We start from the raw sequence: 24,704 nt of genomic DNA, 5'->3' as shown, positions 1-24,704 counted from the left end.
ACCTCAGGAGAGTCACATTCCATCAGCATCTCTTTTCTTTGCATTCGTTGCATTGTTTCTGCAGAGACTGGATCCATGATTAACACATTCTGACTGCTGGGTCTGACAAAAGTTGAATCACTCTTCCTGGAGTCTGCCGTCATACACACTTCGTAATTGTATACGTGTCGCAGAGTTCCAGTGCCAGTGTCTCCATACTGTGGCGGATAGTATGGGATGACTGGTAGATTTGAATGATAGAGGCGAGATTGTCTCCACCTGTAGATTTTTACGGAAATGATGATAACTACACATGAAATGAAGAGGAAGGATACCACGGCCAATGCCAGAACTAAATAGAATGTCAGGTTATCATTGTAATCCTTGTCACGAGTAAAGTCTGTAAATTCTGAAAGCACTTCAGGAAAGCTGTCCGCCACTGCCACGTTCACATTGACTGTAGCTGAGCGAGAGGGCTGTCCGTTGTCCTCCACTACAACAGTGAGTTTCTGTTTCACAGCATCTTTATCAGTCACCTGGCGCACAGTTCTGATCTCTCCATTCTGTGCGCCAACTTCAAACAGTGGCCTGTCTCCAGCTTTATGCAGCTTATATGAGAGCCAGGCATTCTGCCCAGAGTCCCCATCAACAGCCACTACTTTGCTGACAAGATAGCCAACATCTGCTGAACGAGGCACAATTTCAGCCACACCAGAGCTTCCTGTTTGTACTGGGTAGAGTATTTGAGGTGCGTTATCATTCTGATCCTGGATAATAATGTTCAGTGTCACGTTGCTGCTAAGAGGAGGGGACCCCCCATCCTGGGCTTTGACACAAATTTTTATTTTTTTCATCTGTTCATAGTCGAAAGACCGAATTGCATGTACAACTCCACTCTCAGCATTAATGGAGATATATGAAGATACGGGGTTTCCGTCCCATGCACTTTCATCTAAAAGATAAGATATCCGTGCGTTTTGGCTCCAGTCATTGTCTCGAGCGCTAACTGTGAAGATGGACACGCCTGGAGGGTTATTTTCAAAAACATACGCTTCGTATGTACTCTGGGAAAATTCGGGAGCGTTGTCGTTAACGTCAGACACTTTAAGGGTTAATGTTTTTTGGCTGGAAAGTGAAGGAGAGCCTGAGTCTGTGGCCGTGACTGTGATATTGTACTCTGACACACGCTCGCGATCTAAAAGCGCATCAGTAACTAATGTATAATAATTCCTTAAAGACGATTTCAATTTAAAAGTAATGCTTTGACCAACATTTAAGTTCACGTTTCCATTTTCTCCCGAATCAATATCTTTCACGTTGAGTATTGCTATAGTTGTACCGACGGTTGCGTCCTCTGACACAGGGGATGAAAATGACATAATACTTATGACAGGTGCATTGTCATTCACATCGATGACTTCTACTATCACTTTGCTGGAGTCTCCTAAACCACCTTGGTCTTTCGCTTCTATACCGATTTCATATTTTTTTACTTTTTCGTAGTCGATATCTCCTATGACAGAAATCGCACCAGTATTCTCATCTAATGAGAAGATTGCTGCGATGTTGCCTTTAAGATTCGCAAAGCTGTAATTAATCACTCCATTTGTACCGCTGTCTGCATCACTTGCATTAACAGTAGTTATATATGTGCCTCTCTGAGCGTTTTCGACTACCGATGCCGTATATACGGACTGGTTAAATACCGGTGCATTATCATTCACATCTAGTACAGTCACTTTAATACTAACAGTTCCGGACTTCGGGGGGTCTCCTCCATCCACAGCTGTGAGGGTTAAAGACAGCTGTGGGCGCAGCTCTCTGTCTAATGGTTTCTGTAGCACCATCTCTGCATATTTGATCCCATCCGGGCGTGCATGCTGTTTAAGAACAAAGTTATCGTTTTCAGTCAGAATGTAATTTTGCAGTGCGTTTACCCCGACATCAGGGTCCTCTGCGCTGCCCAGCAAAAAGCGCGCTCCTGGTGTGGCCGATTCGCTGATCTCTAGATTAATTCTATCTCCCTGAAACGTCGGGGAGTGATCGTTTACATCCAAAATCTCTACTGTAACGTGATGTAGTTCCACAGGGTTTTCTAAAATTATTTCAAAGGTGAAACTGCATGGAGTCGTATCGCCACAGAGCTCCTCGCGGTCTATCCTCTCGCTGACAACCAAAATCCCTTTGTCTGAATTCATATCAGCATATTGAATACTGTCTCCGGTTACAATGCGAGCTCTTCCTGACAGTAGCCTTCTTGCATCCAAGCCGAGATCATTCGCAATATTCCCAATAAGCGAGCCTTTCCTCATCTCCTCCGGAATGGAGTACCGCATTTGTGCATAGACAGTTCTGACAAAAACAATCGCAAAGGCCACCATCATCCATTCTGCGCTCCGCTGTGTTGCTTTAGCCGATCTCATTGTCTGTGGTTGTTTTTCTTAACACTAAACTAGAACAATACAGGTATCAAGTACTCGGTCAAAATGTACATCGCGTATAATCTGAAAGCATACAACTGTGTTAATCATACAAAACCGCGGGATATAAAGTCAGTTTGTGCTGCTAGCTCCCAGGCTCTTTTCTCTTCTCTTTACCTCCCTCCTTTGCCTCTGACAACATGGGGAGGTCCTACTCATAAAACTGAATAGCTTTTCGTTGACCAACAGCGGCCCTCAGAGTCCGAATCACTGTATGACAAACAGTATAATACTCTACGATAATATTTGTTTATGTCACTAATACAATCGAAATTAAATCATTAAATGACATTAAACGATGATCTAGAAATGTAGATTCTATGGCTCATTGTATAATAATTACAAGTATTAAAACTAAGCAAGTATGTCGGCGCTGTCCACTTTCCAGGGTGCTGAAAAAAATATATACACAACTATACAAAATACAGAGAGAGCGAGAGAGAGAGAGAGAGAGAGAGAGAGATACTCACAGGCCTACACAAACACATGCAAACAGGCTTAAGACAAATAAAGAGAATTAAGTATATCTGAAATCAAGCACATGGCATCGCTTACCTCTTCAGGTGAATCAGTTAGGAACCCTGCTTTCTGTGCTAGCCTCAACGTGTCTCTGCCACTTGCGTCGATGCTAACCAGGCTCTGACTAACAGGCCGTATACATTTCAGGTCACTGTTCCGAGAGTCATTCGTCATGCACACCTCATAATTGTAGACGTGCTGTAAAGTTCCTGTTCTACTTGCGTCTGCGTAGTGTGGAGGATAGTACGGGATTACCGGTAGATTGGAATGATAGAGGCGAGATTGTCTCCACCTGTAGATTTTTACTGAAATGATCACGACTACGCATGAAATGAAGAGGAAGGAAACCACAGCCAATGCCAGAACTAAAAAGAATGTCAGGTTATCATTGTAATCCTTGTCATGCGTAAAGTCTGTGAATTCTGAAAGCACTTCTGGAAAGCTGTCCGCTACTGCCACGTTCACATTGACTGTAGCAGAGCGAGAGGGCTGTCCGTTGTCCTCCACTACAACAGTGAGTTTCTGTTTCACAGCATCTTTATCAGTCACCTGGCGCACAGTTCGGATCTCTCCATTCTGTGCGCCCACTTCAAACAGTGGCCTGTCTCCAGCTTTATGCAGCTTATATGAGAGCCAGGCATTCTGCCCAGAGTCCCCATCAACAGCCACTACTTTGCTGACAAGATAGCCAACATCTGCTGAACGAGGCACAATTTCAGCCACACCAGAGCTTCCTGTTTGTACTGGGTAGAGTATTTGAGGTGCGTTATCATTCTGATCCTGGATAATAATGTTCAGTGTCACGTTGCTGCTAAGAGGAGGGGACCCCCCATCCTGGGCTTTGACACAAACCTTTATTTTTTTCATCTGTTCATAGTCGAAAGACCGAACTGCATGTACAACTCCACTCTCAGCATTTATGGACATATATGAAGTTACGGGGTTTCCGCCCCATGCACTTTCATCTAAAAGATAAGATATCCGTGCGTTTTGGCTCCAGTCATTGTCTCGAGCGCTAACTGTAAAAATGGACGCGCCTGGAGGGTTATTTTCTAAAACAAAAGCTTCGTATGTACTCCGGGAAAACTCGGGAGCGTTGTCGTTAACGTCAGACACTTTAAGGGTTAATGTTTTTTGGCTGGAAAGTGGAGGAGAGCCTGCGTCTGTGGCCGTGACTGTGATACTGTACTCTGACACACGCTCGCGATCTAAAAGCGCGTCGGTTACTAATGTATAATAATTCCTTAAAGATGACTTCAGTTTAAAAGCAATACTTTGATCTACTTTTAACTCCACGTTTCCATTTTCCGCCGAATCAATATCTTTGACGTTGAGTATTGCAATTGATGTGCCAAGGGGTGAATCTTCTGACACAGGTGATGAAAAAGACATGACATTTATAGTGGGAGCATTGTCATTTACATCAATCACCTCAACTATCACTTTGCTGGAGTCGCCTAAACCACCTTGGTCTTTCGCTTCGATTCCAATTTCATATTTCCTGACCTTTTCGAAGTCGAGACCTCCTATAACAGAAATCACACCTGTGTCCTCATCGATTGAAAAAATCGTAGCAACATTGCCTTTAAGGTTGGCAAAGCTGTAATTAATCAATCCATATGCACCGCTATCTGCATCACTTGCATTAACCGTGGTTATATAAGTGCCCCTCTGTGCATTTTCGACTACTGATGCAGTATACACAGACTGGTTAAATGCAGGTGCATTATCATTAGCGTCTAGTACAGTCACTTCAATATTAATAGTGCCGGACCTTGGGGGGTCTCCTCCATCCACAGCTGTGAGGGTTAAAGACAGCTGCGGGCGCAACTCTCTGTCTAATGGCATCTGTAGCACCATCTCAGCATATTTGATCCCATCCGGGCGTGCATGCTCTTTAAGAACAAAGTTATCGTTTTCAGTCAGAATGTAATTTTGCAGTGCGTTTACCCCGACATCAAGGTCCTCTGCGCTGCCCAGCAAAAAGCGCGCTCCTGGCATGGCCGATTCACTGATCTCAAGATTAATTTTATCTTTCTGAAAAGTTGGAGCATGGTCGTTTACATCTAATATTTCAACAGTGACGTGATGTAATTCCATAGGATTGTCGAGGATAATTTCAAAGGTGAAACTGCATGGAGTAGTATCGCCACAGAGGTCCTCGCGGTCTATCCTTTCGCTGACAACCAAAACCCCTTTGTCTGAATTCAGCTCAGCGTACTGGAGGCTGTCTCCTTTGACGATACGAGCTCTTCCTGACCGCAGTCTTTTTGCATCCAATCCGAGATCATTCGCGATATTCCCAATAAGCGAGCCTTTCCTCATCTCCTCCGGAACGGAGTACCGCATCTGTGCATAGACAGTTCTTACACAAACAATCGCAAATGCCACCATCATCCATTCTGCTCTTCGCTGTGTTGTTTTAGCCGATCTCATTGTCTGTGGTTGTTCTTCCTAACACTAAACTAGAACAATACAGGTATCAAGTACTCGGTCAAAATGTACATCGCGTAGAACATCTGAAGGTGTACAACTGTTTTAACAATCATAAATAAACGACGGGCTTTAAAGTCAGTTTGTGTCGCTATCTTCCTGGCTCTTTTCTCTTCAGTCTCACTCTCCTCCCTTCTTTGCCTCTGACAGCATGTAAGGAGGAGGTCCTATACATTCAATTGAGTCGTTTTTCGTTGATCAACAGCGGCCCTCAGAGTCGGAATCACTGTATGACATACAGTAAAATAGCCTACCATAATATACTTGTATACTAATACTATCAAAATTAATGTCGACTGGACATCAAACGATGATCTACAAACAAATCTATATTTTAAGATGTAATCTTAATCAGTATTAGTATTAGGACAAATAAAACATGTCGGCGCTGTCTAGTTTTAAAGGTGCTGAAGTAAAAAAAAAAAAAAAAAAAATACAAGTAGGCTTAAATACAAAACTAGACATCAAGTTTATAGTGATGAAACATATTTGTCACTGTCAGGACAAATAGCCTAGTCTCAATTAACAGCCCAAAATGTCCATGTCAAGATAAATCGAACAGAGTGCACCACTACCAGTAAATATAAAACAAAGAAGTACCCACAACATTTTTTTTTAACAAGTCATTACTGTCATTAACAGAAGCAGAACCAAGACGTTAGTCGCTGTCCATAATTTAGTGCTGAACGTCAACCTAATAGGTTAATGTTATGAAATATTTCCTGTGCTAAATATGTGATGTCATTATGCACAAGGCGCAAACAATTGCATTCTTGTGTCTTGCCTATGCATTTCAGTGTTCAGTGTTACTTGCATACCAATATCAAATACCTTACCCGTCCTGGCGATTCTGCATCATCTAAAACGTGTTTCTTCCTCGCTGCACCCTGCATTGTGTCCATGCAACTCGGATCTACCATTAACACACTCTGAGATGGTCTCAGAAACTCAACTGATTAGACAGGACATACATAACACTTAGCTCATCAGTTAAATTCCAGGGAAACCACAAAGCCTACTAATGAAAGTAATGTTATCCTTGACATGTATGTGTATCTAAGTTCAGTGAATGTGTAAGGCTTTTACACATGGTCTTTGCCTGGACTGTCACTACATTGGGAGGACTGATACAGAACGATCGAGTAAGACAATGTTCAAGAGAACATTCATAGTCTCCATCAAACACAATTCTAATAACACCAGCAGCTACATGAAGCGTGTGAAATGACACCATGTACACATGATGACATCTGACATATGCCATGATGACAAAATACTTGTGGTTGTATACTCTTCTCAGGACACCACACATATAGTAATACACGGCAACTAAAATAAACTAAAATACTAAACACTAAATTCCCTTAAATACAGCATATCAGAGGGAAAACTCTAAAATAAAATAAAAACGAGTGAAGACTCACCAAAGTAGAGTATCCATCCTTTTGTGCAGAGGTCAATGTGTCTGTTCCATCACAATCAACACTGAGCAAACTTTGACTGACCGGTCTGAGATACTTAATGTCACTCTTCCTGGAGTCTGTCGTCATGCACACCTCGTAATTGTACACATGCTTTAGAGTTCCTGTTCCTGTGGTGTCTGCGTAATGAGGTGGATAGTATGGAATAACTGGTAGATTTGACTGAAAGAGGACACGTGATTGTCTCCATCTGTAGATCTTCACTGAAATTATAACAACTAAAGAAGAAATGAAGAGGATGGACACCACAGCTAAGGCCAAAACTAAATAAAAAGTCAGATTATCATTGTAGTCCTTGTCGTGCGTAAAATCTGTGAACTCTGAGAGTATTTCAGGAAAGCTGTCCGCCAAAGCCACGTTCACATTGACTGTAGCTGAGCGAGAGGGCTGTCCGTTGTCCTCCACTACAACAGTGAGTTTCTGTTTCACAGCATCTTTATCAGTCACTTGGCGAATGGTTCTTATTTCTCCATTCTGAGCCCCCACTTCAAACAGCGGCCTATCTGTTGGTTTGTGTAGTTTATATGAGAGCCAGGCATTCTGTCCAGAGTCCACATCAACAGCCACCACTTTACTGACCAGATATCCAACATCTGCTGAACGAGGCACAATCTCAGCCACCACAGAGCCACTGGACTGGACTGGATAAAGGATCTGTGGCGCATTGTCATTTTCGTCCAATATTACTACTCTAACTGTTGCATTACTGCTTAAAGGTGGGGAGCCACCATCCTGGGCTTTGATGTGCACTTCTAAGACTTTTGTTTGCTCATAATCAAACGCACGGACAGCGTGGAGTGCACCACTGTCTGCATTAATAGATATATACGATGAAACTGGATTGCCACTGAACTCCGACTCTATCAGGAAGTAGGATGTACGCGCATTCTGATTCGAATCCATATCATGCGCTGAAACAGAGTAAAACGATATTCCAGGGGGATTGTTTTCCCTAATGCTGGCAGAGTATGATGACTGTTCAAAAACAGGTGCATTGTCGTTTATGTCTGACACCTTGATATTGACTGTTTTGTTCACAGACAGATGTGGTTCTCCCTTATCTATAGCGGTGAAAGTAATATTGTATTCAGAGTTTTTCTCACGGTCTAACTTTCCATCTGTAAGTACTGTGTAATAGTTTTTCAGCGATGACTGAATAATGAATGGAATATTTTTGTTTATGGAGCACTCAACTTTACCATTATTACCGGAGTCCACATCTTTGACATTAATAATCGCTACAGTAGTGCCACTGGGGGAGTCTTCTGAGATGGGACTCGAAAATGATGTCAGAGCTATCACTGGTGCATTATCATTGACGTCAATAACATCAATAATCACTTTGGTCGAATCCATGTGTCCACCTTGGTCCTTAGCCTGGACTGTTAATTCGTAATTTCGATTCTTTTCATAATCTATATCTCCCGCGACAGTGATCATACCTGTATGTTCATCTATGGCGAATGGTTCACTTTTCTCGTCTAATAGACGCGAGAAATGGTAGGTTACTTGACCATAAGATCCTTGATCTGCATCGGTGGCACTTATTTCCGTTACCATACTACCGCGGGCAGCGTTTTCAACTACTTCCGCTTTGTAGATAAGCTGCGTGAAAACAGGTACATTGTCATTGGTATCTAACACTACTATGGATATTTTCACCGAGCCCGATTTTTGCGGATTACCACCATCGAGTGCAGTCAGCGTAAGAGTTAATGTGTCTTCCTTTTCTCTGTCTAGAGGGACATGCAGATACACCTCTACATATTTGCTTCCACTCGGACTCGTCTTTGTTTTTATATTGAAGTTATCTGTGGGAAACAACGTGTAGCCCTGTAGTGCATTAACTCCCACATCAGCATCGGTGGCACTTTCTTGCAGTATTCTAGTACCTGGCAATGCTGATTCAAGAATTTCCAACTGTATTTCATCCTCTTTAAATACGGGTGCGTTGTCGTTAACGTCCAATATTTCAACAACTATACTGTGCAAATGCATCGGATTCAATAATATCAATTCAAAACTCAAACTACAGGGAGATGTCTGTCCGCATAGCTGCTCTCTGTCTATCCTATCTTTTATGACCAGCGTGCCTTTGTCCAAATTTAAGTCTATGAAATTGCCATTTTCATCACTTACAATACGAGCTCCACCTGTCTTCATGCGTACTGGGTCAAGTCCTAGATCCTGGGCTATATTACCAACCAAGGACCCTTTTCTCATTTCTTCAGGAATTGAATATCTAATTTGTCCGAGAGCCTCACCAAGTAGGAGAAAGATAACAAAGGCCTTCTTCGGCATGTTACTCCCGACAACATATTTCCATTCGTCTGACGTCATCACCACTGTCCTGCTACTCCACATAAAGGAGGAAAATGAAACTATGTATATCCAACGCGATTTCTTCAGTTACAAAAAAGGTTAGGCAGAAAACAAGTCGATTATTCTCGTAATATTTCGGCTACAGACTGCGTTTGCTTCCGAAAGGACATCTCAGAGAGATGGCTGTACAGACTAAAGATGGAGGAGCGGCAAAGATATGGGAGGTGGCGCAGATTTGATCAGAGACTGAAGTCAATTTAGGTTAGCCAACAGCGGCACTTAGAGTTCAGTAAGTGTAACAGGGACATTGTTTGACAGGGTCGAATATGGGTTACAAGCAGATATGTAGGTAGGCTATCCTTATTCCAAATAAATACATGAAAACAAATAAAAAATTCCATTCGTGACTCCAAGAGACGCTGCTATATCTTAAGACTTACAATACACATCACATTACAAGTGGTTTGTGTGAGTTTGCAGGGAATTGAAAACTTCAAATAAGACGACTAACAGGAACAGTGGGCGGGTTAATAAGTGAAATATGCTCAACTCACCTGATCCGGGGAGTCTGGGTCATCTAGGAAAAGTTTTTCTTTCATCGCACGTTGTAATGTCTCAGAAGAATTTTGATCCATTATTAAAAGGTTTTGACCAATGGGTCTGGCCAATGTTGCGTCACTCTTCCTGGAGTCTGTTGTCATGCATACCTCATAATTGTATACGTGCTTCAAAGTACCAGTACCTCCAGGGTCCGCATAATGTGGAGGATAGTACGGAATAACTGGCAAATTTGACTGGTACAAAAATCTAGACTGTCTCCATCTGTAGATCCGGACTGAGATTATGGCAACTAAACATGCAATGAAGAGGAAGGATACCACAGCCAGTGCCAACACTAAATAAAAGGTCAAGTTATCGTTATAATACTTGTCATGCGTAAAGTCAGTGAATTCTGAGAGTATTTCAGGAAAGCTGTCCGCTACTGCCACATTCACATAGACTGTAGCTGAGCGCGAGGGCTGTCCGTTGTCCTCCACCACAACAGTGAGTTTCTGTTTCACAGCATCTTTATCAGTCACCTGGCGCACAGTTCTGATCTCTCCATTCTGTGCGCCCACTTCAAACAGCGGCCTGTCTGCAGGTTTGTGTAGTTTATATGAGAGCCAGGCATTCTGTCCAGAGTCCCCATCAACAGCCACTACTTTGGTCACGAGATATCCAACATCTGCTGAACGTGGCACCATTTCGGCCACTACAGATCCACTAGTCTGGACAGGATAAAGTATCTGGGGCGCATTGTCATTTTGATCTTGAATATGTACAATCACAGTTACATCTGTGCTCAAAGGCGGTGAACCTCCATCTCTGGCTGTAACGTTAAAGTGAAACGTTTTCATTTGTTCGTAATCAAATGTGCGCAAAGCCTGAATCACACCACTATCTGGGTTTACAGAAACTAATGAGCTGGCAGGCATGCCACCAATATCCTTATCGCTAAGAAAGTATGTAACTCTTGCATTTAAACCTGCGTCTAAATCAGCAGCTTTAATTGTGATTATTGATATACCTGGGCTGTTGTTTTCAATAATAAATGCGCTTAATTCATTGTGATCAAACAACGGAGGATTGTCGTTCACATCCGATATTTTAACTGTTACTGGTTTATTGCCATGACGTTTGGGTATTCCTTCGTCGGAAACCATAATGGTAATATTATATTCAGCTATAGTCTCTCTATCCAACGGACCGTTTGTAACAAGTGTGTAGTAATCGCTTAAAGATGATTCGATTATGAAGGGAATGTCTGTGTTTATGGCGCAGTGTACTATGCCATTTTTGCCAGAGTCTGCGTCCTCTGCATTTATTACAGCGATCGTTGTCCCAATGGGTGCATTCTCTGGTATGGTGTTTGAAAAGGACATCAGTTGTATGGAAGGGGAGTTGTCGTTCTCATCAACTATTTCTAAGACCACTTTGCATGTGTCAGCAAGACCACCAAAGTCTTTTGCCTTCACATTTAGTTGGTAGTTGGTCTCAGTCTCATAGTCTAAATTTCCCTGCAAAGTTATCTCCCCCGTGTCTGGATTTATTCGGAAAAGCTCTGTAGCCTCTATACTGGTCTGCGCAAAAGAATAAGTAAGCTCGCCATTTGCACCCTGGTCTGCATCAGAGGCACGGACAACAGTTATTAGTGTGCCACTAGGCGAATTCTCTTGTACCTCCGCTTTATACACGGCTTGCTCACAAATCGGAGCATTATCATTACCATCTAATACTGTGATGTGGATGCTCACCGTGCCAGATTTCTCAGGCTCTCCGCCATCACTGGCAATGAGCATCAGAGTTAGCGATTCTTTTCTTTCACGGTCTAGGTGCTTTTGAAGTACCATTTCGACATATTTTCTGCCGTCCGCTTGGCTTTGAATTTGAAGTTTAAAATGATCAGACGGTCTAAGTACATAGTTTTGAATAGCATTGACACCTACGTCTAAATCTACAGCACTGTCTAATCCAAAACGAGTTCCCAACACAGCAAGCTCGCTTATTTCCAGATCCACCCTGTTTTTAGGAAACAAGGGCGCGTTGTCATTAATATCCCGAACCTCGACCGTAACACGATGTAGCTGTATAGGGTTTTCCATTATGATTTCAAAGCTGAAACTACATGGCGTAATGTGTTTACAAAGCTCCTCTCGGTCAATTCTTTCTTTAACAACCAGAATGCCTTTGTCTCTGTCGAGATCAACATACTGACGACTCCCTTTTGTGACAATCCGAGCTTTACCAGAAATGAGTCTGTCAATGTCTAGTCCGAAATCTTTTGCAATATTACCCACTAATGATCCCTCTGGCTGTTCCTCTGGGATTGAATATCTTGCTTGACTATAAACGACATATATGTTTATACAAATAATTAACAGCAGTACTTGCCATTTCACAACCAGATCTATCCGCCAAGGCCTGCTTAGCAAACCAAATATTTCATAATCCATTATGTGAATTCAAGCACTCTTTTAGTATTGTCCTGTATTTCCACGTGAAGACGGGATCATGTAGACATATGATTGCGCTGGTAGAGAAATGTCTAAGCAGTCCAGAATATTGTTAGGAAAAATATGCTTTCAATGTCGGTTTCGTCAACGACTGCGGGAGGTCTCCGCCTCATACAGAAAAAGGAAAGTCTAGTTCAACAGCGGCCCTTTGAGTCTACAAGGAGATACTGCACGCCTTTGTATTTAAAACGATGTAAACGTGGAGATATGCCATGTTGAAATAGTAAAAAATAAATACATCGAAGTAGTAAACGAGTTGGTGCATTGGTTTGTGAAAACAACAATGGTTGAATAAATGCTTGTAAAGCACAAATAATTCATACACATAGTATACAATGTTAATAGCCTACAATAAATGGATACGTTTGAGAGACGGGAGAGAGATAAAGCTGGACTCACCAGAGTTGAATATTCACTCGGTGCGTTGTCCCTTCGTACAGAAGTCAGCGTGTCTGTTCCACCACCATCAACACTGAGCAAATTTTGACTGACTGGTCTGAGATACTTGACATCACTGTTCCGAGAGTCAGTTGTCATACACACTTCATAATTATACACATGTTTCAGAGTTCCTGTGCCCCCAGCGTCTGCGTAATGAGGTGGGTAGTATGGAATAACTGGTAGATTGGACTGATAGAGGTGAGATTGTCTCCATCTGTAGATCTTCACTGAGATTATAACGACTAAACACGAAACAAATAAGAAGGACGCTACAGCTAAGGCCAAGACCAAGAAAAAAGTCAAGTTGTCATTGTGATCCTTGTCGCGCGTAAAGTCTGTGAATTCTGAGAGCATTTCAGGAAAGTTGTCCGCTACTGCCACGTTCACATTGACTGTAGCAGAGCGAGAGGGCTGTCCGCTGTCCTCCACTACAACAGTGAGTTTCTGTTTCACAGCATCTTTATCAGTCACCTGACGCACAGTTCTGATCTCTCCATTCTGTGCACCCACTTCAAACAGCGGCCTGTCTGCAGGTTTCTGTAGTTTATATGAGAGCCAGGCATTCTGTCCAGAGTCTACATCAACAGCCACCACTTTAGTGACCAGATAACCAATATCTGCTGAGCGAGGCACAATCTCAGCCACCAGAGAGCCACCTGTCTGCACTGGGTAAAGTATGTGAGGTGAGTTATCATTCTGATCCTGGATAAGAACTTTTACAGTTACATTACTACTTAAAGGCGGCGAGCCTCCGTCTTGGGCTTTTATTAGAAATTCAAAAACCTTAGTTTGCTCATAATCAAAAGACTTTATGGCATGAATTATCCCCGTTTCAGAATTCACTGATATGAATTTAGAAATGGCACCTTCCTTAACGTGAGAGTCACTCAAATAGTATGATATTCTAGCGTTTAGATCACAGTCTTCATCTCTGGCATGAACCGAGGCCACAGACACACCCGGTTCATTGTTCTCTGACAGATGAGCTATGTACATATTCTCTGCAAACACTGGAGCGTTGTCATTCACATCTGATATTTTAATACGTAAAGTCTTATTAGTTTTAAGCGACGGAAATCCCTGGTCTGAGGCAGTGACTGTAATGATGTACTCCGAGACGACCTCGCGATCCAAAAGACCGTCTGTAACCAACGTATAATAACTGTTGAGTGAGGATTTAACCTTAAACGGAAGTGATGCATTAATGCTACAGTTCACAAGCCCATTCTTACCACTATCAAGATCTTTGACGTTAAGTATAGCCAAAGTAGTCCCAATCGGAGAATTTTCAGGGACCGTATTAGAAAACGAAGTCAAGCCTATAACAGGGGAATTGTCATTTACATCAATCACCTCAATTATAACTTTACAGGACTTGGAGAGCCCACCTACATCCTTGGCGATGACATTTATTTGAAATTGCTTCGATTTCTCAAAATCAATTAAATCAGATACTTTAATTTGACCATGTGTACGATTTAAAGAGAAAGGAATTGAATTTTGCTGTGTTAAATGGTCAAAAAAATAAGATACCTGTCCATTAAGTCCCTCATCAGCGTCTGTTGCGATCACAGTTGTTACTAAACTCCCAATGGGTGAATTTTCCAGAACAGTGGACTTGTAAACTGCTTGGGTAAACGACGGCGCATTGTCATTAGCATCTAGGATGTTAACTCTTACAGTCACTGTCCCTGTTCGACGAGGAGTACCCCCATCGGAGGCAGTCAGTGTTAATAACAGTTCACTCTGTTTTTCTCTGTCTAAAGGAGACTGCAGTATCATCTCCACATACTTTCCTCCGTCGGCGAGCAGTTGTTCTTTCAGATTAAATTGTGTGCTTGGGTTAAGAGTATAAGTCTGAAGTGTATTCGTCCCTACATCAGCATCAACGGCGCTGCCCAACACAAACTGTGCCCCAGGTAATGCAGACTCACTAATATCCAGTGCGATTTCTTTACTTGAAAAAGAAGGTGCATTATCATTTATATCCGTTATTTCAACAGTAATACTAAACAATTCCATTGGGTTTTCTAAAACAATTTCAAAGCTGAAACTGCAAGGAGAGATCTGTGCACACAGCTCCTCTCTATCAATGCGCCTTTTCACAAGCAAAAGCCCTTTGTCCGCATTTAACTCTACACAGTCGTTGTTGTCGTCGGAAACTATGCGAGCTCGACCTGCTCTCAGTCTCTTGATGTCCACTCCTAAGTCTTTTGACACATCACCCACTAAAGACCCCTTAACCATTTCCTCTGGTATAGAGTATCTCACCTGACACCATGTTGCATTGATCTGCATCATCGATAGAATAAATATGTGTGTATACCAACGACACGGTGGCCATTCCCTTTCTCGTTTGCACATTGTCCTCGAGCAAGTGGAAAACAATTAGCCTAGGTTATAATCCAAATTTTGACCCAACGGCAGATGTCACAAGTTTGTTTGGATAGATCTCACGAGGTAATTCCTTTGCATTTTATCATGTTAAAATGTGTTGTTCCATCGATGTTCAGAGGAAAAAGATGGTGTTTCTCCTTATGCTAAGCTTGGTGAAGAAGGGAGGTTCCTTCAAAATGAACCAAAATCGACTTGCTGATCAACAGCGGCTCCAAGAGACCGAAAAACAAAATTGCCGACCACAAGTCACATATGACGCATTCCCATATGTTATTTTTTACATAATAAATGGATAAATAAATGTATCAAACAGAATATATCATTAATATAATCATTTTTGTTCCGTTGTTGTTGTTGTTGTTGTTGTTGTTAATCAACTAATACCCAGTCATCTCCTCACTGAATGGCATACGTGTGTGTGAGCCTTTCCGTTTCAGCACCACGGACAGTGACTGAAGAACACCACAAAAGCGACCGCTGATAGAAGCACTACAGATTTTAAATACAAATTAAATACAAATGAGCACTAAGAACGGGTGGCAGCTGAGCCGGATAGACGTAAGGCTTTACATACCTGGTTGATGTATAACCCACACAGCTGTTCAGTACCACAACACCGGCATTACATCACAACCATCACCATCAAAAAAGCATCAACCTCTCAATTTGGAAATGACCTCAAACTCATAAGAGCTCTTTTGGCACTTTTCCATTCTAGAACAAAGTATATTTGACCACTTTATGATGTCACAATTTAACAATGACATGACATGGGCAGTTGGAATGTAACTTGTACATTGTTCAGATCTGTGTTGTGGGTTACATTTAGAGAGCAGCTGATTTTACTGAGGTTTTAGATTAGGACAGGAGTTGATCATTCAAGATGAGAAAGTCTCATATATAAAAACAACAGTAAGATTCAGTGCATTGGGCCTTCTTTGAAAATACTGCATGCACACACACACACACACACACACACACACACACACACACACACACACACACACACACACACAGCACGAGCACATAGGCAGACAAAATCAAGAATGTGTCAATAGTGTGAATTTGCCACCTACTTTGATAATGTCCTGTCCAATATTTTGCATATATGAATGGTTCAACACATTCAGCAATGTTAATGTCCTTATTTCTTCTCCTCAATATTTTGCTTCATGTCTTTTATTTTTATATATCTTTAGAATTAATATTACAGCTTTTGCAGTTTAACTAGAGGCCAAGGGAAGATACTGCACAACCTCTGAAGCGACAAAACATGTGGAGCTGTGATGCTATGAGGCAATCCTCCTACTGACCTACTTTACCCCAGCAGTGCAGGGCCCTTTAGTGTGAATACAGACCCACACCCTCTGTACGTGTGCCCACATGTGTGTGTGTGTGTGTGTGTGTGTGTGTGTGTGTGTGTGTGTGTGTGTGAGTGTGAGTGTGAGAAAGAGAAAGAGAGAGAGAGAGAGAGAGAGAGAAAGTAGGTGTGAGATTGAGTGAAAGAGTGTGTCTGACCAGGAAGAGGGAGAGAGAGAGTATGTGTGTGTTTGAGAAAGGAGGAGGGAGAGAGAGAGACTGAGAGGAGTAGGGAGAGATAGAGAGAGAGGAAGAGGTAGAGAGAGAGTTTAATAGAGGAAGAGCAGGACTGTGTCAGAGAGGAAGTGGGAGAAACGGTGCATGTGTGTGTGTGTGTGTGTGTGTGTGTGTGTGTGTGTGTGTGTGTGTGTGGACATGTGTTTCAGAGAGAGAGAGAGAGAGAGAGAGAGAGAGAGAGAGAGATAGAGTTGCACAGGGGAGCAGGCTAAATGCACCACAACCTAATGAATAAAGAAAGATATGACATACTTTGCACACTTTGTTATGTAGAGGGTGCCAGCTGCTAACGGTACCTTTCTTTTACGCTGCATTGCCAGTTTTTGGCAAGAAGGTTTGTTTTCCATTTTTAGCTGCAGCTCTTTGTTTGAACAACATCAAACTCTCCTGCAAATTCAGTGTGTTGTTGGGCTGACTGGCTGGGGAGCACGCAATGCCCCTTGCCTTAGATTGTGTGGTGATATAAAAGATTGTGTGGTGATATAAAAGATTGTGTATAAAAGATTGTGTCTTACCTTTTGTATTTAGTAGGACATTGCAGGACAGGAGAGCAGGACAGGAGAGCAGAGGGAAGAAAAGAAAAAGAAGAAATGACACTGGTCAGTCATTTGCCCATTTACCCATCATTAATGTTTAGAATCAGTCATTTGCCCATTTACCCATCATTAATGTTTAGAATCAGTCATTTGCCCATTTACCCATCATTAATGTTTAGAATCAGTCATTTGCCCATTTACCTATCATTAATGTTTAGAATCAGTCATTTACCCATTTACCCATCATTAATGTTTAGAATCTAACCACTCATTGCTGTTACGTATGTGAAGATACACGTCTATAACTGCACAGGCAGGCAGAGGTACTCATGTTCTGACACATACATACTGATATGTGCATGCACAAACACACACACAAACGCACGCACACACACACAGACATGCACGCACGCAGACACACACACACAGAGTAGTAGTAAGATCAGAAATTAGCATGTAGAACATACATTGTAATACACAGGACCTCTGATTATGTTGTGAGTGTCCATACAACCATATGGTTGAACCATACAAACCAGTGAACCATACAAACCAGAGAAGTTCAGAGAAAACAATTCCTCTAAGAGGAAATATATAACTGTATAAAAAGTGTATAAAAATAAATGTATGTGCAAAAAAATCATATACATTTATGTTATCTACTATAATACAAAATTAAGACATAATAGATATGATAGATGCAGAGGTAACTTTTCCCAAAGTGCAACTGCATCCAACTGTCTTCATGCTGAGTCACTGATATGAACTTGGCACCTTCATAAAATTGAGTGACATCCAAATAGTATGATATTCTAGTGTTCTGATCAGTCTTGATCTCTGGCATGAACAGAGGCCAAAGACACACCCGGTTCATTGTTCTCTAACAGATCAGCTATGTACATACTCTTTGCAAGCACTGGAGCATTGTCATTCACATCTCAGATATTAATACGTGAAGTTTTCTTATTTTTTAGCATTGGAGATCCCTGATTTGAGGAAGTGACTGCGATGATGTACTCTGAGATGACCTCGCGACCCAGAGAACCAACATGACAACACTCCAACTCCCAGAGCAACCCATCCCTGCCCATTAAATCTCAAGGCAGATGCTGTGCACAGCTTGTCTGAGGTAACTTTTCCCAGAGTGCCCCCTGTTTTCATGCTCATGGTGAGATTAAGGAAATTACCCACACACATCAGCAGCCAATAACTGAGTCAAGGTGGGTTTCAAAAAGAAAATAAATGAATCAGGTGTATCAGGTGTATAGTTTTGGGAGGCAATCCACCCTTCATGGCACAATGTCATTGTAATTGGACAACACATGAAAAGAACAATAAATAATATAATCGATATTTATGTCTATGTGTGTTTTTTTCCACAGCTCTATCTCTTGAGGATTGTCTCCTGCTCTTCTTGTGTGTCTGTATGGTTGTGGTCCTGGGTGAGAGCGAGATGGAGAGAGAGAGAAAACTATTGTGTGCGTGTGTGTGTGTGTGTGTGTGTGTGTGTGTGTGTGTGTCTGTGTTTAGTGTTGTTGTGCACATTAGTTTGTAAAAGTACTTCTAAACAACTTTTGTTCTGGCTCTTTAACTTTTCTCACACACACACACACACACACACACACACACATACACATACACATACACATCTACTTTTATTCTGACCTACTTCTCTCTCAAAAACACAATATAATGAAGCAGTGCACATCTGTGTAGATTTCTAATTAACCAAAGACCTGTCTCCTTGAGGCTGTCAGGCATACTGCACACCCATCTGACAACAAACAATGCAATTAGTGCTCACTATTCACACACATTTGGATAGCACGACTGACCAACAACTATTCTGCAAAAGTGACAATAAATGTCACACATCTCAAAGCACTGTGGCAATACTAGTATGAAAAAGAGAAATTGCATTTGTGGAAAAGTTATAGTACCCGAATTAATCAACCAAATCCTAAATTGATGACTGATCACTTTCTCTCTCTCTCTCTCTCTCTCTCTCTCTCTCTCTCTCTCTCTCTCACACACACACACACACACACACACACACACACACACACACACACACACACACACGCAAACATCAAACATCATCAGCCTCTCACTTTTGCACAACTTTTTTCTTGGCTCCACTTATTCATAGGTATTATGAAGCAAGGGCATTAGAAACACATTTGTTTGGAACAGTACAGTACTAACTTAAAAAAAAAACCTCAAATGAGTGATTACCAGAGTTGAATATTTTGATCCATTATCAAAGAAGTTGATGCAATCACTGTTGTCATGCGTATTCTTCTTTAGAGTACTACCAGCAGAAAGGATGCTGTCATTGTAAGATCGGACAAACTTGAAATCACTTGTACGGGAGCCAGTTGTCATATATGCATCATAATTGTAGGAACTACGGAGAGTTCCAGTTCCATCAACCTCTGCATAATGAGGAGGTAAATAAGCACTTGGAATAGCAACTGCTCCATCAAACAACAGCCTGCGCTTTGTCTTACGGCAAAACCTCAAAGACATTAACAAGATAATGAAAGTGAGGAAGAATGTTGAAACAGACACCAGCGCAATTATCAGATAAGATGTGAGTTTAGAATTGCTCTCCTCATAAGACATGTCTTTCAGTTCAGGAACTTCAGCCAAGTTATCAGAGATGAGTAAATATACGGCACAGGTTGTAGAGAGAGAGGGCTGTCCGTTATCTTTCACTGAGATCACAAGGTTCTGCTTCATGCTGTCAGATTCAGAAATGTCCCTCTGAGCCCTGATCTCTCCACTGTGGAGACCAATAGTGAAAAGTCCCGGATCAGTGGACTTCACGATCTGATACGACAGCCACGCGTTCTGTCCAGAGTCAGCATCAACAGCGATCACTTTGGAGACCAGCGAGCCAGAAAGAGCAGCTTTAGGAACCATCTCAGTCATGAAGGAGTTTCCTTCTGGAGTAGGGTATAATATCTGAGGAGAGTTATCATTCTCATCTGTTATGAACACACTCACAGTCACGTTGCTGCTGAGTGGAGGAGAACCATTGTCTCTGGCTACAACCTGAACTTTGAAGCTTCTGAAGTGCTCATAGTCAAAGGCCCTCACAGCATGGATTACCCCTGTGTCTCCATTAATGGATACATATGAGGAGACTGGAACACCATTGACCTCACTGGGCAACAGAGAGTAGAACACTGTGCCATTCTGTCTCCAGTCTGGGTCTCTCGCAGTAACAGAACAGACAGAGGAGCCAGGCTTGTTATTCTCAGTCACATATGCACTGTAGGACTGATGTTCAAATACAGGAGGGTTATCATTTACATCAGACACAGAGAGAGAATAGTCTTGGAGGATGACAGTGGTGGATTGCCTTCATCAATTGCAGTTATTGTAATATTATACTGAGTTAACTTTTCACGGTCTAGTTCAGCTGCAGTGACCAGTGAGTAATAATTCTTCACAGATGGATTCAATTTAAAAGGGATGTTTTCTGGAATGGCACAGCGGACCTGTCTGTTTCCCTCAGAGTCTTTATCCTGCACATTAATTATGCCCACTTCTGTGCCTGGTGCTGTATCCTCAGGAATAGGGTTATTAAGTGATTTGATAAATATCAAAGGTGCATTATCATTGACATCACTTATCTCTATAATTACTTTAGCATTAGAGGCCAAACCTGCACCATCTTTGGCTTGGACCCTTAACTCATACTCATGTTTCTCCTCGTAGTCAATTGAACCAATTACTTTGATTTCTCCACTCAAGTTGTCTATTGCGAACAGTCTCGCTGCTTTGTCTGATATGCGGCTAAATTCATACGTGACCTCGCCATATGCGCCTTCATCCGCATCTGTGGCACTTACGGTCAGAACAACAGTACCTGAAGGGGCGTTTTCTGGCAGATTGACTTCATAAACAGGCTGGCTGAACACAGGCAAATTATCGTTTGCATCCATGACTGTGACATGAATTATAACAGTTCCAGATCTCTGTGGAGTACCGCCGTCAATAGCAGACAGCGAAAATATCACTTCCTCCTCATTTTCACGATCTATTTCATTCTCTAAGATCAGCTCGCTGTATTTACCCCCATCCGAATTTGAATGTACAGCCAATGCAAAATGATCGCTGTTCTCCAGCTTATAGTTTTGAATTCCGTTGTGTCCCACATCTGAATCGTGCGCTTCAGGTAAAGGAAACCGTGCCCCTTTCACAGCGGATTCTCTGATTTCAAGTTTAACTTTGTCATTAAGGAATTTCGGTGTATTATCATTTACATCCTCAACCTGCAAAGTAATGGCATGCAGTTCAAGCGGGGACTCAAGAACTAATTCGTATTTCAAAGAGCAAGCAGTTTTAGCACCACACAATTCTTCGCGGTCAATTCTCTCGGAGATCGCCAGACTGCCGGCTTGTAAGTCTATGTCACAAAAGCGTTTGCTGCTCCCATCTGAATCTAATCTTGCCTTGCGATGTAATAGCCCGCGCGCGTCGAGTCCAAGATCCTTGGCTATATCTGCAATGACAGATCCAACATCCAATTCTTCTGGAATAGAGTAGCTCAAATCTCCAAGACCCGTGCCAACCAAGGAAAAGATGTTCGCAAAACAGAGTAAAACCTCAAAAAATGAAATGATTTTCATCTGCATTCTCGCCATTTTGAATATCCAAGGTACACCTCACTAGGTAATGAATAGAGAAACAGAGTAGGCGAAATGAGACCATAAATCCTTGATACAGATTCAAAAACGACTGTTAGGTTAGTCGACCAGCTTTGGTGATGTACTGACGAGCAATGAAGGCCTTTATCAATTTAAATATTATAACAGTGGGTGGAACTGTAACACTTCTGAAACGTAGCTGGTCTATGGCGACACTCAGAGTTCTGTTATGAAACTACAGTGGGACGTGAGAGAAACGTGGGCATCAACTTTACACAGTAGCCTACATTTAAAATATCACACGATGTTTGGGAAAGAGCATCTGTATGATAGAAAATGAGCCATGTAAAATCTATCTCTAAGCCTATTATTATTCATCTTGCAAAATTAACTGCTGCTGTTAGTTTAGGCTGCCACATGTTGGTAATACGATTACAAACAGAATACCTTTTTTATAGCCTACAGTCTGTGCAGAAGGTATACGCATCAATCTAACTACCAGTTATGGCACTATACATTACAACAAGACCAACAAAAATGTTGAGTCATAAGCTTGCTAACGGTGCATGTGAAGCGAGACAGAGACCAAAGGAGATCATGGGGGGGGACGATCTAGACTGTCTGTGCAGCAGTGCTTAGAGTTTATAATTTGAATAAGTTAATTTATGGTTTATAGGGTTTATGTTAAATGTGTGAAATAATAATGCAAAGCTATGAAAATCCAACTCCATATTCCCAACAGAAAAGTTGTTGAGATATAATCATAATACTGATGAGTGATAAAAGGATAATAAAGTCTAGAAGCAAGTCAGCTTTGAGTTACTTGTTTTGGGCTGTCTATGAAACTTTGAAACAGACACTTTGTCAGGTTCACGGGATAACATGCGACTTATTCTTTAAGTCTATTAAAAATGTACATCCTGTACTACAGATCTGACTGAATGCTTCCATTAGAATAATAGACGAATGATTGATTGAATGATTCAACTACAGTTCAAAAACAATATTGTTTAAATTAGTGAGAATCCTCATCTCATCATCATACATCACATTGTTTCTCTCTTCAAGCAAAAATGGGTATAAGAAAAATAAACAAAGAAAAAAATGTATGCTGATAATGTTTACCAGAGTGGAGCATTTTGATCCTATGAAGTCAAGACATTCACTGCTCGCCCCCAGATTCTTTGGTAATGTGTTGCCGGCGAGCAGAGTGTTGTCACTGTAAGAGCTGACAAACTTGAAGTCACTGGTACGTGACCCTGTGGTCATATAGGCGTCATAGTTATAAGCACTACGGAGAGTTCCAGTTCCATCAACATCTGCATAGTTGGGAGGTAAATATGCACTGGGAATGGCTACTGCTCCATCAAACAGCAGTCTGGGCTTTCTCCTGTGGCAAATCCTTATGGCCACAATGAGAATGATGAAAGTGAGGAAAAATGTGGAAACAGACACCAGAGCAATGATCAGATAAGATGTGAGTTTAGAATTGCTCTCCTCATAAGACATGTCTTTCAGTTCAGGAACTTCAGCCAAGTTATCAGAGATGAGTAAATATACGGCACAGGTTGTAGAGAGAGTGGGCTGTCCATTATCTTTCACTGAGATCACAAGGTTCTGCTTCATGCTGTCAGATTCAGAAATGTCCCTCTGAGCCCTGATCTCTCCACTGTGGAGACCAATAGTGAAAAGTCCTGGATCAGTCGACTTCACGATCTGATACGACAGCCACGCGTTCTGTCCAGAGTCAGCATCAACAGCGATCACTTTGGAGACCAGCGAGCCAGAAAGAGCAGCTTTAGGAACCATCTCAGTCATGAAGGAGTTTCCTTCTGGAGTAGGGTATAATATCTGAGGAGAGTTATCATTCTCATCTGTTATGAACACACTCACAGTCACATTGCTGCTGAGTGGAGGAGAACCATTGTCTCTGGCTACAACCTGAACTTTGAAGCTTCTGAACTGCTCATAGTCAAAGGCCCTCGCAGCATGGATCACCCCTGTGTCTCCATTAATGGATACATATGAGGAGACCGGAACACCATTGACCTCACTGGGCAACAGAGAGTAGAACACTGTGCCATTCTGTCTCCAGTCTGGGTCTCTCGCAGTAACAGAACAGACAGAGGAGCCAGGCTTGTTATTCTCAGTCACATATGCGCTGTAGGACTGATGTTCAAATACAGGGGGGTTATCATTCACATCAGACACAGAGAGACGGATATTCTTGGAGGATGACAGTGGCGGAGACCCTTCATCAGTAGCAATAAGAGTTATATTATAATCTGAGATCTGTTCCCGGTCTAATTCACCTGTTGTCACTAGGGAATAGTAGTTCTCAATGGATGGTAGCAATTTGAATGGAACATTTTGCTGAATGGTGCAACGCACCTGGCGGTTTCCCTCTGAGTCTTCATCCTGTACATTAATAATGCCAACCTCGGTACCAGGTGCTGCATTTTCAGGAACTGGATTTTTCAGTGATTTAACATTAATTACAGGAGCATTATCATTTACATCAGTGACATCTATAATAACTTTTGCATTTGATGCTAAACCAAAGGCATCCTTAGCCTGAACCCTGATTTCATAGTGATTCTCCTCCTCAAAATCTATTGGCCCAGATAATGTAATCTCTCCCGTGACCTTATCAATTGTAAAGAGTTTGGCTACTTTACCAGCCAGGAGACTAAATTCATATGTGACTAGTCCATTTTCTCCCTCGTCAGCATCAGTGGCACTTACAGTT

At 41.9% G+C, this 24,704-nt stretch overlaps 3 protein-coding genes across 23 annotated transcripts in view; all 3 read right to left on the bottom strand.

The window, feature by feature from the left end:
- The window catches only part of LOC125286898 (protocadherin beta-15-like), a 163,124-nt gene that overhangs the window by 77,779 nt on the left and 60,641 nt on the right, over positions 1-24,704 (bottom strand). The window contains exons 1-2 of one of the 21 annotated variants that reach the window (XM_048232586.1): positions 9,829-12,528; positions 6,989-7,071 (exon numbers count right to left, since the gene is read on the bottom strand). The exons of 11 other annotated variants lie outside the window; for them this stretch is intronic. In XM_048232586.1, coding sequence (XP_048088543.1) covers positions 7,048-7,071; positions 9,829-12,267 — 2,463 coding nt within the window. In that variant the 5' untranslated portion in view covers positions 12,268-12,528 and the 3' untranslated portion in view covers positions 6,989-7,047. Of the gene's footprint in view, positions 1-2; positions 2,984-3,014; positions 5,760-6,988; positions 7,072-9,828; positions 12,529-12,726; positions 15,358-24,704 lie in introns of those variants that run through there. 9 more of the 21 variants (XM_048232602.1, XM_048232335.1, XM_048232482.1 and 6 more) reach the window with 9 other exon arrangements.
- On the bottom strand, positions 5,922-9,080 carry LOC125287170 (protocadherin gamma-A5-like). The gene is made up of 2 exons (XM_048232729.1): positions 6,896-9,080; positions 5,922-6,423 (listed from the first exon to the last, which is right to left on the bottom strand). Exons 1-2 carry the CDS (start codon positions 8,948-8,950, stop codon positions 6,412-6,414), a joined length of 2,067 nt encoding a protein of 688 aa, XP_048088686.1. The 5' UTR covers positions 8,951-9,080; the 3' UTR covers positions 5,922-6,411.
- LOC125287205 (protocadherin gamma-A7-like) lies at positions 20,564-22,125 on the bottom strand. The gene has a single exon (XM_048232770.1). It carries the CDS (start codon positions 21,950-21,952, stop codon positions 20,612-20,614), a length of 1,341 nt encoding a protein of 446 aa, XP_048088727.1. The 5' UTR covers positions 21,953-22,125; the 3' UTR covers positions 20,564-20,611.

The sequence above is a fragment of the Alosa alosa genome, chromosome 2, assembly GCF_017589495.1.
Source record: "Alosa alosa isolate M-15738 ecotype Scorff River chromosome 2, AALO_Geno_1.1, whole genome shotgun sequence".
Taxonomy (NCBI): domain Eukaryota; kingdom Metazoa; phylum Chordata; class Actinopteri; order Clupeiformes; family Clupeidae; genus Alosa; species Alosa alosa.
Note: the sequence above shows the minus strand (reverse complement) of the source record. Positions and strands in the feature narration are given on the sequence as shown.

Coding starts and splice junctions, on each gene's coding strand:
- LOC125287170 (XM_048232729.1), bottom strand. CDS start 8,950: ATGCATTTGCACAGTATAGTTGTTGAAATATTGGACGTTAACGACAAC.
- LOC125287205 (XM_048232770.1), bottom strand. CDS start 21,952: ATGGCGAGAATGCAGATGAAAATCATTTCATTTTTTGAGGTTTTACTC.